The sequence below is a fragment of the Mus caroli genome, unplaced genomic scaffold, assembly GCF_978045245.1.
Source record: "Mus caroli unplaced genomic scaffold, Mus_caroli_1 scaffold_7, whole genome shotgun sequence".
In the NCBI taxonomy this organism is placed as follows: domain Eukaryota; kingdom Metazoa; phylum Chordata; class Mammalia; order Rodentia; family Muridae; genus Mus; species Mus caroli.
Genome location: NW_028227262.1, coordinates 20,589,629 through 20,605,889, shown reverse-complemented (window position 1 = coordinate 20,605,889; position 16,261 = coordinate 20,589,629). Strand labels below are relative to the sequence as shown.

Here is a 16,261-nt window from a genome sequence, read left to right as displayed (position 1 = left end):
TGTAAATAATATCGTGATGGCTCAGTCTGTTTCTGCTGAATATGGTGGAAGGGCACCAGGCAAGGGTGGAACTAGTTTCCTGTTTGAGAATGCCCTGTGACCCATGTTGTGGTAGAGGGTTTGTGATTCTTGCCTTAGATTTGTAACTAGAATTTCTGAAGGTGGAGGCAGGGATTCTAATTTTCATTAAGCTCTTCCTGTAGAGCCGATATAGGAATCTTCCGTTAGGCCAGTTGTGAGGTTGTTTCTTTAGCCTCATGGCCATAGATTTCTGCTTGTACTCCCTGTCCAGTGCCTGTAAGTGCTGATAAGAAATGCCTTACTAAATATTATTTAAAATACCATCTCTAATAGGATATGGAGACCAAAAATAAGATGAAAAAAAAAAAAGTAACTCACACGCCACAAGCAGTTATAGGAAGTTCCTCTTCCAGGAAAGCCATAGTCTTCTGCATTTTTATCATCACCTCAAATTTGGGTAAAACTGTTTGGAATAGAGGAAAAAAGGAGGTGAGAGTAGGTAGGAGACCTCATAAATATCACCAGTGGACTTTATTAGAGGAATCTATGACATAGAATCACACAGAAGGAGCTCTAGTGTCAATACTAGGAAAGAGATATTGTCATTCATTACTGTGAGCAGTTTGTACATGCCACTTGGTGAAATCAGACTACATTTCCCAGACTCCTCTGATTTTGTGCAAGATTTCAAAGGCCGGTGAACCATCACTGAGTCTGAAGACCACCACAGTTAGTTGACGGAACAGTAGGGCAAGTGGGTTCAAGTTTGATGTTTTGCTCCCTCTCCCTCCCCCATCTCTCATTTTAACCAAATGCTAGCTCTTCTAGCTGACTGACATCCTCAGCCCCATTATCAGACACGTGGTTATAGGTCCACTGAACTGAAGGGCTGCAGACTCATACACTGACTCCCAAGAATCTTCCACTCTGACTGAAGTTGCACACCCTCCTCTCTTATGCTCTGAGTAGCCCGTGCCCACTTCAGAACTTGCTAGTCATGTTCTGTGATTTGCCACTTCCTCCAGTTGAGGAGGTTCCTTCCTTTTCCAAATTCTCCCATAGGTGTGAAAGGTATTTATCTTATTATGTGACTGTCATCGAAGCTCTGGGGAGCTTTGAGAATCATGTTTTATGATTGGTTTCCTGATGTCAACTTCTCCCATCTACGTATGCACACACGGAGTGAGAACATACCACATCCCCAACATGCACACACATGTGTAGACCACAGACAAATACAGAGAAGTAACCTTGAGGATCCCACCATCATAAATGCCTTACACTTGCACAATTCATACCATATTCCTTCACCTCAAAGGAGTGTTCTATTTTCTTCCCTGAGTCCTTCTGCACTACAACCTTGTAGATACCCAGAGCTGGCTCAACAGACAGTGGGAAAGAGAGCTGGTGGAGTCCTCCTGCCAGATGGATATTTTGCCATTGAAAAATTCGGTTCCTCTTGGGAGTCTATGGAAAGATATTATGAGTTGTGTAAACAATTGAGACAATTGTGTAAATAATTTGATTAGAGGTCAGCTTATCAGGTAATAATAACACTGGGAGTTTAATAGGCAGTTGGTGAATTAGTGCTAATGTCGTTAACCAACTAAACAAAGAAATAAAGAAACAAACAAACACACTGTAGACCTGAGTAAGGGACAGTGAGGTCACCAGCGATGGGATCCTTTGACCCCTACAGCTGTGCCACCCCAGATGCTACAGTCTTGTCTGATCTTAGAAGCCAACCAGGTTAGTACTTAGAAGGGAGACCCTGCATATGTGTGTCACAATGGACTTCCTTCTGATATATATGTCCGTTTTAGCCAGAGATATTTGAAAAGCCACAAAATCACACCATCATAAAGTACTGCGGTCCTTTTCTTTTCCTTTCCCAAAGAACTTGAGGGAGGCAGAGAAGATAGGATTTGCTTAGTGGAGAGGAACTGGAGTCTGAAAGGAGACACAAGATCTTGCAGAACTTGTAGGGCATCGTCATTCTGACCGAGATGTGCAGTTTGGTACTTACCTCAATATAAACGACAGGGAACTGAAAAGAAAAGAAAAGAAAAGAAAAAGCAGCATGAGTGTGCAGTGAAGTTTAAAAAAAGAGCATCTTTGTAAAATTTACAGTCTTTAAACTTTACCGAGCTTATTGCTTCCTTTTTCATACAAAGACTTATTTCCTTGTTCTGTACCAGATGTCCTTTTTAATTAGTTCTTTGAGAATTTTGTAAAATGAGTTTGGACCATATTCAGTCCCCCCACACTCCCTTCTCTACCCACCCGCCTTCGTGTCCCCCTCCCCCTATCAGGTCCAATGGTGCTGCACTCATAGTCATGGATGTCAGAGATGACCATGACATCAGGTGACAGAGCCTATATGGCAGAGAGACAAAGTCGTGTTTCTTGTCTAGAGTAGGAGACGTCCTCTGTTTGGTCCATTACCTTTTTACATGTCTAGTTTGGAACATAAATCTCTTAAGAAGTCATGGCTTTCCTTTTATGACTAGCATACATTTGAGGAAATCTAATGATTTCTAAGAGAAACCAAATGTGCTTCTAGAAGTGGCTGGACAGGGGAACGCCAGGGCCAAGAAGTGGGAGCGAGTGGGTGGTGGGGGGGGAGAGGGTATGGGGGACTTTTGGGATAGCATTGGAAATGTAAATGAGGAAAATACCTAATAAAAAAATTAAAAAATAAAAGAGGACAATTTCAACTGAATATCCTTTGTGTTGTTATATTTTAGACAGCATCTTACTATGTGGTCCAGGCAGGCTAGGGCCTTGTGATTCTTCTTCTCAGCTTCTCACCTCCTGGGATTAGAAGCATGCATAACCAGACCCAGGTTTATTTTTAAACGCATTATCTACTCTAAGAATGCAGTTGGTGAACTGTCTCAGTGCTACCATTACATATGCTTCTGGCGTGGACGCTCTCAGGCAATGTTCTGTGGTAGTCAGGTGCCTTTTATATGAGCTCAGGTTTCCTAAAAAAATCAGACTTAGCTATTTGTTTACTTTTCTCATTGTAAACACTCATTCTCATTTCTCACCCACCAACAGGAGACTCACCGTTTCATTCAACGGGCGAAAACTGATGTCCACAGAAACAACTCGGAATTTCACTGAAACAGAGATTTTTCTGTGAGACCTCCCCACAGTGGGAAGCCAAGGCCAGAGTTCCCATGACTGCAGATTAATCGTAAAGAACACCACCACCCCTCCTCACCCCCTGTGTTGTTTTTGCCCAGTGAATTCTTTATACCTATCTGTCCTGGTTTGTATATGGGTTTGTCTGTCTGGACAAAGACTGGGCTCTCAGCTTTTATTATTTGTATTGACTTCTTCTTTATGAAGCGCTGCGTTGGTCCTTTTATCTCCACAGTAATGAATGTGTAGGGTAAAGGTAAACCTGAGATCTGCAGAAAACCGTAGAGAGTAAGTTCAGATTCACTTCTGGGTGCTCAGAGTCTACAGGGATCTGTTTTCTTTGTGAATCCTTGAGAACTGGTAAGGGGGTGTCAAGGACTCAATTTCCTGTGACTGTGTAACATGATTTTAGGAGAAAACATTGTGAAACAACAGACCGTTCTTCAGTGCAGTCAGGGCAGTGACTAAGATGGTGTCCTTGTATTTTCACAGCGAAGTCTTGCTATTAAAAATAATTTTCCTATTCCACCTTCCAAGGCCAGCATCTGCCATCTATCTTACATGAATAATTTGGGTTTTAAGAAGATCAGTATTCAAAGGCTGGAGAGATGGTTTAGCACTTAAGGACACACACTGCTTTGGAGAGGACCTAAATTAGGGTACCACATCCATGTCAGGAGGCTCACAACTGCCCACAGTTCTAGCTCCATGGTGCCCTCTTCTGGCCTCAATGGTTACCTGCACTCATGTGCACATACACAGAGACACAATCTGAAAATAAATCTTAAAAAAGAATCTCAAGGGGCTGGAGAGACAGCTCAGTGGCTAAGAGCACTAACTGTTCTTTCAGAAGTCCTGAGTTCAATTCCCAGCAACCACATGGTGGCTCACAACCATCTGTATCCCATTACCCTCTTCTGGTGCGTCTGAAGACAGCTGCAGTGTACTCATATACATAAAGAATAAATCTTTAAAAAAGAGAATCTCAATATTTATATTTGTAAAAGTATAAATATTGTTTATCACAAAAGTTTATTTTAAGGTAAAAATTAAGTCTTTCTTATGGTTATGATAACCTTCATTAGACCAGTTTGTAAGTATCATAAAGGAGTTAGAAGTGTACTTTGTATTCATTATTTTTCCTTAATTTAAATATTTCTTTTGGATGAATGAGAATATAACATTCAACTCGATTACTCTTTTTTTTTTTTTTTTTTACCAGTACCGCACATCCCAGGCAGGACACTGACCGTGAAGGGGCTGCAGTAGAAGGAGTCCTTATCCACAGCCTGGTCTGTGAGGAGCTTCGTTTGCTGCATTGCATACTCTAGAGTTAAGCTGAGCATCACAGTCTCATTCACATGGTTGAGGCTGACACAGGCCTTTTCAGGGACTCCTGAATAGACCTCTGACGGGACCAGCACCACATATTGTCTGCGGGGGAAGAGGACCAACCAGGAAGAATTCAGAAGACGTCATTATTGCGATTGTTTTCTAGTATTTTTCATATTGCCATCAATCATAGGTTTCAGGAAGATTGGGTTTCCCAGAGGTCAACATAAAACCTAAGATGAGACACTGTTGTGATTCTCTGGAGTTCAGGGAAAGTTCACCCACAGAATATCAGAAACACCGGCAACCAATTCAAGTTATTGCCATGTAGCAATTTCCTCCAAATTGAAACATTCCTTCCTGGAGGGAGGAGAGAGGTTTGAGATACAAGAGGTAAATTTTATGAGCTGAGGCTAACAGGATTGATGTAGTTTCTCCATGGTTACAGAGGCAGCAAAAAACTGTTAGACAGAGGAGAGGAGGCAGAGCTGCTTCTAAGAGACTCCTGAACCAGCCAAGTCACCTGGAGGAGACTCTCCTACCAGCTGAGCTACCTTCAGGTCAAGCAGGGAGTCCCAGGAATGTGCCTTTTAGTGACAGTTGTCTTTGAATCATCTGTGTTTCTGTAAGCAACCCCCCTGTCTCATTCCTATAGGTCACCCCACAAACACACTGGTTTATTAAGTTGGACTTTGGAAGAATCACTAATGTTCGTTCCCTATCCTCCAGGCTGGGTAAATGTTTGTGTCAGGTTGTGTCACCTCACACACACACACACACACACACAGTCCGATGCAACAGCTATGATGTGTCTCAGTTAGAAATTCCGAATTTCCAAACCATGAGCCTTAAAAACCCAACTGCATGTGGCCTTGGGTTCCATGTGAGCATTACAAATCGTATCCAGGAAGCACTAGAAACTAAAGCACAACACACGGGGAGAAGCTGAATTGCTTTTCAATCCAACAACTAGTCCTTCCAAGTTTTTTGACAATAGATTACTGCTTAGGAAACCAGAAAAGAGATAGTATTGTGGGAAGGAAGGAAGGACACAATAGAATTTTTTGGAAAGAAGAATAGCTTATAGACCAGGCAGTGGTGGCACAAGCCTTTAATCCTAGCACTTCGGAGGCAGAGGCAGAGGCAGGCGGATTTCTGAGTTCGAGGCCAGCCTGGTCTACAGAGTGAGTTCCAGGACAGCCAGAGCTACACAGAGAAACCCTGTCTTGAAAAACCAAAAAAAAAAGATTAGCTTACGGTTTTGCAGTAGCTGTGGTGGCATCTCTGGGAAGAAGCAGGAACAGCAAAAGAAAAGCTGGTATGGGCAGCTGGTTTCTCCTCATGGTGGAGAGGGGCAGAGAAGAACGGGTCTGAGCCCTCAGCCCCTGAACTCTGATCCTTGTCCAGATCCGCTGGTTTTTATTTTACCTGATGGGCAGTGAAAGTAAACTGCCAACCATTTATTTTTGTAACATATTAACTATTAAAAAATCAATTCCAGATCATTTCTAGGACTATCTATGTTCTTTTATCCACTTCTAAAAGTTACCCAAATGTTTGAAAGATGGTGCTTGCAGGCTGCCACTAGCTCACGTTAATAATACACAGGACTTTAGACATTTTTACAAGAAAAATGAAAGAAATCACATGGTTTGATGAAGTCAATCAATACACCTTTCCATTTTTTAAAAAAAGGACAATGAATGCAAATATACAATATCATTCTCCTCTTCGTAACTTGGAGAATTGCATTCACTGAAGGACATAATGAAATTTACCACTGAATGTTAGAAAAGGTAAGTTTGGAGGTATGTGCTTCAATTTTATTTTTTATTTTTATTTTTTAGAAATTGAAAAAAGTAAAACCAAGTTAGACTTTGGTAGAATCATTACTTTGTTTTGTCATTACATCCTTATCTGGGGTGAATAGATGTTTGTGTCAGGCCTTCCTAGGAGAAGTGTGACGCAACAGGAGTGTGTGTGTCTGAGGGTGCATGTGGGTGTGGCAGTCAGAGATTGTCATCAGATAACTTCCCTATTTTCCTTCCCTCTCCTCCTTTTCCTCTCCTTCCCTCCCCTCCTCCTCCTCCTTCCTCTTCCTCCTCTTTTTTGTTTTTTGAGATAGGGTTTCTTTGTGTAGCCCTGGATATCCTGGAATTAGCTCTGTAGATGCCTTGAACATATTTTTTGAGGCTCTCACTGATTCTAGAGCTCGCCAATTGGCTAGACTGCTTGGCTAGCAAGGTGTTGGGCTCTTCCTGTCTCTGCCCCATAGGACTAGGACTAGGGCCACCTGCTTGCCTGGTCTTTTTATGTGAATCCTATGATGCAAACGTAGGTCCTCAGTAAGCCTGAACTACCTCAGCCCAACCTCCACTGTATGAGTTTGGCTTTTAGTGTTTTTGTTGTTGTTGTTTGTTTGTTTGTTTTTCGAGACAGGGTTTCTCTGTGTAGCCTTGGCTGTCCTGGAACTCACTTGGTAGACCAGGCTGGCCTTGAAGGCTTTTAGTTTTGTATGGTTCTTCTTATCTTTGTTTATTATAAAGTAAATGACAGTTCATTTGGATTTACGTTATACAATACATATTTAATAAATCACTAAAGATTAAGGAAATAAAGAAGATTGATTATTCTCTAAGAAAATAATTCCTTTTTGATGAGCAGCCCTGTTTAATTTTTCTGTAATGAAATTAAGTATTCTTTTAAATCAGTGTTCATTCATTGTCCTATTTGCTTTTCAAGACAGGAGTGTTAGAATCTACTTTACAGAATCATGAAAATAAGAAAAATCCCACGATTACATTAATATAAAGTCATCACAAGATTAAAGTTTGTGTCTTTTGCTGGCTATGATGGTGCATGACTGTCACCCTGGCATTCATGGGACTGAGGCAGGAGGACATAACTTTAAGGTTGGCCTGGGAGCAGGAGTGAGATTAAGCTAAGCCTGAGCATTTTAACAACCCTGCCTCAAAATAAATGAAGAGCTGGGTGGGGCGGGGTGTGGTGGCACATGCCTGTAATCCCAGCACTTGTGCGGCAGAGGCGAGAACAGACCAGTTCAAGACAAGGTTCGCCTATATAGTGAGTTCTAGGCCAGCCAGGAAGCCAGGAAGTCCTCTCTTAGATTAAAAGAAAAAGGGACTGAAATATTACTACTCATTGATCATGTTTTTCCTTTCCTGTGGAGGTTCAGGAGAAATTTTTATTTGAAAATTCTTTCTTTTTTTTTTTCCCCAGATAGAAATAGTTTCTTTTTAATTGAGTACTTTGTTTAGACATTCCTCAGTTGGCTTCGGCTCTGGAAGCTGCTAGGTCCCCACCTCAATATCACAACTGAGTGAACATGAGCCCCAAGTCAGGGCTCTCAGAACAGCAACACAAGAAATTGCAAACCCAGCCTCTCCTTTCCCTTAGGAAGGACCGGGAGTCACAGGATCCAATCCCACTCTGCAGCTGTAGGCACTGGAGCCTGGACTGCAAACCCAGACACTTAGCTGTCAGGAATGAGGCAACAGCCACATGCATTCAGACAAGCACCTGCCCACCAGCCTCTTCCAGTAGGAATGGACCCACTCTTAAAGGAGTTTGACATCTATTTACTTAATTTCCCAAAGAGGTGTAAAATCTACCAAAAGGAATACAATGAATCAGAACAGATCAGCTTTCTCACGATAAACTTTCCTGAGTGACAACTTTTGGTTGCTGAGAAGCCTCAGCATATTATATTCAAAGGGGCAAAATCCAGGGCAATCACGGAGTAGTACATCCAGGAGTGGCCTAACATTTAAGGACAGGTTTATGCAGGACACAGGTGCACACATCCCCTTTTCTTCAGGCCAAGACCCCTGATCATTAAAATAAGTTATTTTGTACATTACAGTGCACAGAGGGAAAGGACTTTCACAGAGGTGACCAAAAGGCATTGCCTAGTAAGTCTCATGTTGAGTGGCAGCCATGTGGCCTTCAAGAACTTGCCCCCTGCTCTTTGGCTGCAGAGACCTTAGTGTTCGCTGTCTCCTCCACCGGCTCCACTGGCTTTGCCTCCTCTTCCTCCTCCTCATCTTGGGGATAGAGGTCCCGGTATTTCTGCATGCACTTTTGCATGGCCCGGAACTGGTCTATACAGCCTGATCCCTTGATATCCTCTGTGCTGTAGTGGAAGCAGAAAAAGGCAGACTTGAACTGCTCCTCACAGGGGTCGCTGGCCCGAGACATGGGCAATTCCGGTTAATATCTCCATTAGGGCAGTATCAACCCGTGCTCTTCATAGGGATCGTTGGGGTCATCAGCCACCAGCTCTGCACTACTAGGAGTTTCATGGTCTTCTCTGGTCACAAATATGATCCGATCCTTCCCTTCCTGATGGCAGTAGGATGTGTTTGTTCCAGATGCTCACAGCTCGCAGAGGCTGCGGGCGCAGCTGTAGTGGAGACACCTTCCTTGCCTCTCCTCAGGCCTGGCGAGTGGTACCTGCTGAAAATTCTTTCTTTCTTTTTTCTTATTTTTTCTTTTTTCGAGACAGGGTTTCTTTGTGTAGCCTTGGCTGGCCTGGAACTCACTCTGTAGACCAGGCTGGCTTCGAACTCAGAAATCTGCCTGCCTCTGCCTCCCAAGCGCTGGGATTAAAGACCTGCACCACCACTGCTCGGCCAAAAATTATTTCTTAATGAAATTACATGCATATTGCATTTGGCTCCCTTGATAAGATTGTATATCTTTGGATAATATTGATTATTGGTAGCATGAGACAAATTTTTGACCACCTATTCTTTACCCTTTTTTTCTATTCTATTTCCTATTGTGTAGACAGATAGATGCAATAAGAAAACATGTTCATCTAAAATGATAGGAAAAAGGAGAGGCTCTGTCTAATCATTTACATGTCATTTAGTTATTTACATTTTAAGTTTGGAAGGCAGAGATCACATGATCTTCAATAAAATTAATTTTAAAATTTAATTTAGTATTAACTATGCTGTCAATCATCCTTTTGAAAGAAAGGCACTGAAAACCACTCAGTTGTAAAAGAGTCTGGAAATCTATCTGTTGAATCATTTTTACACCAATTCCCATGAGCTCACACCCAAGGCTCACTAGGACTTAGGGATAGCTACTGACTGCCTCTTTCTTTCTTTCTTTCTTTCTTTCTTTCTTTCTTTCTTTCTTTCTTTCTTTCTTTCTTTCTTTCTTTCTTTCTTTCTTTCCTTAAGGAGAACACTTTGCAGTCCTGGTATTTTATTTCTTTGTGTACATTAGGCCATGAATTCGTATGGAATGGGCTCCAACAGCTCAGGCTCTTTTCCGTTAGCCCTCACAAAGTGTGCTTCTCTGGGTGGCGCAGGCTGGCGCTTCAGCTGCACCCAGGTGCCCTTCTCTTTGGCTTCCTTTTTCTTCTGGTCGTTCTCCTTCACCCGCTTCAGGAAGCTGTCTCTGCTCTTTTGAGTGCTTGATGTGCTCAATCCGCACATTGATCCTCTTGGCCAGAATTTTGCCCTTAACCTGCTTGTTTACAATGATGCCCATGGCATGCTGGGTGACATTGTAGACTCTTCTGGTTTTGCTGTGGTAGCACTTATGGGGCATTCCTTTTTGAACAGTGCCCATTCCCTTGATGTCCACAATATCACCCTTCTTGTAGATTCGCATGTTTGTGGCCAAAGGAACAACGCCATGTTTCCTAAAAGGCCTAGAGAACATATACCGGGTGCCTCTCCTCTTTCCCTTTGTGTTCGTCATTTTGGCAAGTTACTGGAAGATGGCTCGACTGCCACTTAATTAATTAAAGACTCAGTTTTAAGCCCAATATACTTAGCAAATCTGAATAAACGGAAATATCAGCTTATTTATTTTTTGGTGGAACACAAGTATAAATAGACTTTTGATAATATAGCACTTCATGGAATGCTTTCATTTTATCAGAACCATGATCTATAGTTTAGCCTATTATCCGTCTATCTATCTACTATCTATCTATCTATCTATCTATCTATCTATCTATCTATCTATCTATCTATCATCTATCTACCTATCATCTATCTATCTATCTATCTATCTATCTATCTATCTATCTATCTATGCCACATATCCTAATAATCTAGATTTAAGTTAGTACTTGTTAAATTAGTTTTTCTTTTAATGAACTTACTGTACTCTTGCACTTCTCAGTTCTAGGGTAAGCAATCAGGATGAGGACCTACTGTCTACAAATGTAAGACATCTCCCCTGGAGTTTCCTCCCACACTCTCTGATTTACTACTGTGTAGTTCTCAGCAGCAAATGAATGTCAGTTGGAAAAAGGCAAAAGATGGACTTTTAAGCAAGAATAGTCATTTAGACACAACTACAGGAAACTTCAGAATGAACCAGAAGAACTATTTTTATGTCACGATTTTCTCATACCAGAAGTAAATTTGAGTAAAATGGGTATTTGAAGCTCAAGTCAAACTGAAGATTCCTTGATTATAAGAGTTTCCACATATATTGATGTTTTAAATTGCCTTTTTGTAAGAAACTAGAACGAAGGTCTTCACTCGAGGGCACATGTAAAATACATGGACAACAGGAAGAGGTTTTCACATACTGAAATAACTCTCATGCCTAGGGCTAACTGTAGGGCAGTGATTGCTGCAACAATCATATGATTATGTACACGATTTCAAGGGTTCCAGAAATGATGTTGAAATAGATGGAGGCCAAAGTTGAATTTGCGTGGGAGGTTTTTGCCAAATGTCAAACATAAACCTCGTAGAGTCAGGGAGAGATAGCTCAGCAGACCACGGCTTCTGTCCGAACCCTGATGGCTTGATTTGGAGCCTCAGATCACGTAGTAAGAGGCAAGTGATCCTTGTACTCTGATCGCTACACGGGCACTATGGCAAGTGCCCCACCCCATAAAATAAACAAATAAGTGTGTAAGATGATAAACCTGGTGGCATTCCAACAACTAGCACGCATTTATCAAGATTAACAAATCTATACTCTACTAACCGTCGACACTTCAGTGACAATGGCCAAAAGAGGCTGTTGTAGAAAAAAAGCAACTCTGTGGCTGAATCGCAGTATTGAATATCTACACCGGTAAGGGTTGGTTTTTGTTTTTTGTTTTTTTTTTTTCATTGCTGATAATTGTGGTATGCTAATTAGACCACAGATTTTTGAAATTAGCAAATAAAACTACTAAAAAAAAAAAAAAACCATGGAAAACATCATCACCCTTGGACATTGTTCTAAGCCAATGTCATTTCCCGAGAAGTGTGTTTGCTGAGGGTTGAGCAATTGTGAGTGGGCTGAGAATGAACGTGTCCTCCCCGTATTAGTGTGTACACTGGGGGAGCTGCATTTTGAACGACTGAGGCAGAAATCTGGGCTACATTTGCATATATTGAGACAGAGACGGAAGCTGATATGAGTACACGTGGCTTTAGAAATGAGGGTTCTAGGGAAAGACAGAAGTGGGAAGACTCATTGAGATAGCCCAGCTAGCACCGAATCTGGGCTAGCTCTCTTCTGTAGTGAATCTTGTTCTGGCAGAGAACAGAATGGAAAAGGGGGAGGATTACACAGCCCTCAGTGTATGTTCCTGAGCAGACTCTGGGAGGGAGGAAGAAGGGCAGACAAAAAGGACATAAGGAATGCATGCATTATTTTTACTCTGCAAAGACACGTGCTTTATGCTGTACAGTATCAGCATTCAGAGATCAAGTCGGGGATCATCCAGGGAGACACTGTTCACCCATTCTGTCTTTTTTTTTTTTTTTCAAGATATCAGTGGCACTCCCTGACTCCATTACACTTGATGAAAATGTTCTTGTAGAAAATTAGCCTTCTAACTGGAGTAAGATAGTGTAGTCTGCATTTCTCTGATGACTAAGGATGCTGCATATGAAAAGAAAATGTTTCTCAGCTATTTTTATTTTATGTTTTAAGAACCTTATGTTTAGATCCACACCAAAATTTTAAATGGGATGTTTGTTTTCTTGGTGTTTACTTTTTCTTGTGTTCTTTGCATGTTCTAAATAATAACTCCCTGTCAGATATAGCTTATAAAGATTTAATTTTTCCTATTCAGTAGCCTGTCTCTTCACTCAGATGGCAGCATCCTTTGCTGTTCAGAAACTTTGGGTCCCATTTATCGTTTGGTCTAAACTTTGATGCTTCCAGGGTCCATATGGACCAAGAACCTCAACATAAGACCTGGAACCTCAATGCTAATTAACATAGAAGATAGGCGATACAATTGAACTTACTGGTACAGGAAAGGGCTTTCTGAACAAGACTGGTACAAAATGGAGGACTCTGTTTTCTTAGTGAACTTTTTCTTCTCTGCCTGTTCTGGGAATCCCAACCCATGCTCTGCCTGGGGAGTGTCACGTAATCCCTGGCAAAATCACAGGTTCAACTTCCTGAAACACTTCTCTGTGCAAATAAGACCTTAACCAAGACCAACACCTTAAGCCTCAGCAATGGAAACTTCATTCTGAGAAGAACCTTTTCCAGTCTGTACATATGTACATATACATACACACACACATATACATACACACACATACACACACATACATATACATGCACACACATACATACACACACACACACACACACACACACACACACACACACACATATATCCCTGGTTCACCCCAAATAAACTGTATGTGTACAAGCCAGAATTAAGTACAGCCTGGTGTGCAGTGGCATCTGGACACACTGAGAGGGAGGGAACAGAAGACTCTAAATCAAAGCTGGACCCAACATTCATCCGACACTGGCCCCCTTAGGTTTGTAGCCATATTATAATGCAAAAATGCATTCAGTCCAACTTCAAAAGTCGTCATAGTCTATTACAGTCTCAACACTGTTTAGAAGTCCAAAGTTCAAAGTCTCTGAGACTCATGGCAGTCTCTCAGCTGTAACTCTCTGCAAAATCAACATCAAAAAGCAGATCCCTTACTTCCAGCATACAGTGGCACAGGACACGCGTTACTATTTCAAAAAGAAGGAAAGGGAGCATAATTAGGAAATACTGGACCAAAGCAAGACCTAAAACCAGCAGGGCAAACTTCAAATTCTGAAGCTCCATGTTTTATGTCAAAGTACTTTTCAGATCCCCAACTCCTTTTTTTTTTTGTTTTGTTTTTTCGAGACAGGGTTTCTCTGTATAGCCCTGGCTGTCCTGGAACTCACTCTGTAGACCAGGCTGGCCTCGAACTCAGAAATCCGCTTGCCTCTGCCTCCCGAGTGCTGGGATTAAAGGCGTGCGCCACCACGCCCGGCTGTAGATCCCCAACTCCTTTGAGCTTCGTAAACTGCAACATCTCTCTCTTAGGCTGTATGTAGCTCCTCTTGGCAGGTGTTTCATGACTGGCATCTCCAACATATTGGACTCTCGAAAGAAATCTAGGCTTCTGCTTCATAGCTTCACAAAGTGACCTCTCTAGGCCTCCATGCAGAGACAACCTTGACACATAACTGGCCTCAGTGGCTTTTCTTAGCTGAGGAGAGAGATTCCACAACCCTTTTCTTGACTTTAAAGTGAAACCACTTCTTCCAAACTCTGGCTGAAACTACCAAGTTCTGCTGCTTGCTAGGGCTCCCTCCTTGAATTAAATTTGCATCAAGGAATATTTATTGATGGTTGTTGTGGTGGTTTGAATATTCTTGGCCCAGGAGGTGGTGCAATTAGAAGGTGTGGCCTTGTTGGAGTAGGTGTGGCCTTGTTGGAGGAAGTGTGTCACTTTGGGGGTGGGCTTTGAGACCTCCTCCTAGCTGCCCATGAGATAATCTTCTCCTGTTTGCCTTTGGAACAGCATGTAGAACTCTCAGCTCCTCAAGCACCATGCCTGCCTGGATGCTGCCATGCTTCTGGCCTTGATGATAATGGACCTAACCTTTGAACTTGTAAGCCAGCTCCAATTAAATGTTGCTCTTTATAAGAATTGCCTCTTCTCAGCCATGGAAATCCTAACTAAGACAGTTGTGTTGACTAGTTTTTAATGTCAGTTTGAAAAAAGCTAGAGTTATCTGAAAGGAAGGAACCTTAATTGAGAAAATGCCTCCAAAAGATCTGGCTACAGAGCATTTTCTAAATTAGTGATTGATGGGGGAGGGCCTAATCCCTTGTGGGTGATGCTATTCTTGGTCTGGTGGTCCTGGGTTCTATAAGAAAGCAGGCTGAACAAACCATGAAGAGCAAGCCAGGAAGCAGCACCCCTCCATGACCTGTGCATCAGCTCCGTCCTTCAGGTTCCTGAAAACATCCTTAGAACTATCTCTGCCACCTGCAGGCAGCCCCACAGCCTTGACATTTTGTCTTTCCGCAGCTGCTCTGAACCTCTTCACCCTCCAGGAATTGTTTGTTCCTTTTTATATTGTTGGGTAGGGTATGTGACTTTTCTGTTTTCCTTCTGAAGGTTATGAGCCTTCCTTTCTATCCTGAAAGGAATGTGTTAGTTTGGAGGAAGAAAATGTCATGTACTACATTGTCTTAAAGTTTTCATTGTACATGTCTTTTACTCTTTTGGTTAGATTTGTTCATATGTATGTACACACACACACACACTCTACTATGTAGGTAACATTCCCTCCAAATTATTGTGGTCCTTCAGATTCTCCTCAATAACTGTAGTCAGGTGGTCATGTTGGAACAACCAGTCAGGTACCTACTTATCTACCTACCTAAAAGTCTGCAATGAGTTACAGGGTGAAAGCTAAAGTCCTAGTCGGACCCTCAGTCCCCACCTGGTCTGGCATCTGGTGTCCAACCTAGATTTCTTCTGCTGTTCTAATCACACTTAGCTACTCCTCCTTGATTGTACAGCACACCTCTACTTTATGAGTGTGTTTCTTTTCCTTGCTGATATTACAACAGGAATGGTCTTTCCTGAGATATCCATATCATGAACTCTCTTTCCTACCTCAGGCCTTTGCCTAAATGCCATTGCTGCATGAGATTATCCTTAAAAGCCATATCTCATTTTTCAGTCTTTCCTGCTCCCGACTCTCGTGTTCTTCTGACCCTCCTCTACACATTATAGCTCCTATAACCTTTATCGCCTTCCCATTGCTCATATTCTGTTTATCTATTGTGTCTATATACGTAGCCAATCAGAAGGTAAGACCACAAGGATGGCTATTTGTTCATTGTTATTCCCTAAACACCAAGGGAATGTCAGCAAATGTCAAGACTTAAGCCTAGGGCTCTGTACTAGGTCAACATGACATGGTAGACAAATACAGGAGCCTTCCATGAGTCTATCAGAAGGCAGATCAACAATTGGTAGTTGTCTATTGTTATCAGCATGCCCTTCTTCCTTGCCTATAATTTGAGAAGCCATCTTATTATCTATATAATGTAACTACTGAATAGACAAATAAACTGAGAGTTGATCATTTGTTTAGGAAAAAAAAAGAAGTTTCCTATAAACATATCAAAACAACAGAAAAGCAAAATGTCTCAGTGTTATGTTATTAGGGGCATATTTTCCTTGAGTGGAATCTTTGACTACTCTGCCAGGCTGTGTGTGTTTGTGTGGTTTATTTTATTTTAATATTTTTAGTAGTGCTGATGACCTGCTTACATGTTTGAATTGCTGTGTTTGATAAAATCGAAGAACAGAATCTTAACTAAATGGCGTAAGCCTAGTCACCCACACAGATGGAGGCAAGTGCTCACTGCAATGTCAATCAATAATTGGCTTATTGGTTAAATGTGCTTAGGTACTATGAACCTGCTTCCCTGAACAGAGCAACTACACGG

General features: G+C 41.8%; 1 protein-coding gene, 1 long non-coding RNA gene and 1 pseudogene across 2 annotated transcripts in view; 1 reads left to right on the top strand and 2 right to left on the bottom strand.

The window, feature by feature from the left end:
• LOC110295880 (pregnancy zone protein) overlaps positions 1–5,914 on the bottom strand; it is a 44,521-nt gene extending 38,607 nt beyond the window's left edge. Inside the window, exons 1-7 of the mRNA XM_021164248.3 lie at positions 5,761–5,914; positions 4,422–4,605; positions 3,287–3,440; positions 3,094–3,146; positions 2,048–2,068; positions 1,320–1,488; positions 400–484 (exon numbers count right to left, since the gene is read on the bottom strand). Coding sequence (XP_021019907.1) covers positions 400–484; positions 1,320–1,488; positions 2,048–2,068; positions 3,094–3,146; positions 3,287–3,440; positions 4,422–4,605; positions 5,761–5,846 — 752 coding nt within the window. The 5' untranslated portion in view covers positions 5,847–5,914. The remainder of the gene's footprint in view (positions 1–399; positions 485–1,319; positions 1,489–2,047; positions 2,069–3,093; positions 3,147–3,286; positions 3,441–4,421; positions 4,606–5,760) is intronic.
• Positions 5,915–8,469: 2,555 nt separating this feature from the next.
• Positions 8,470–9,393, bottom strand: LOC110295810 (mitochondrial intermembrane space import and assembly protein 40 pseudogene; annotated as a pseudogene).
• A 372-nt stretch (positions 9,394–9,765) lies between these two features.
• LOC147003794 (uncharacterized) lies at positions 9,766–15,008 on the top strand. The gene is made up of 2 exons (XR_015047551.1): positions 9,766–11,583; positions 14,313–15,008. It is a non-coding gene; the product is annotated as an uncharacterized LOC147003794 (long non-coding RNA).
• The last annotated feature ends 1,253 nt before the right edge of the window (positions 15,009–16,261 follow it).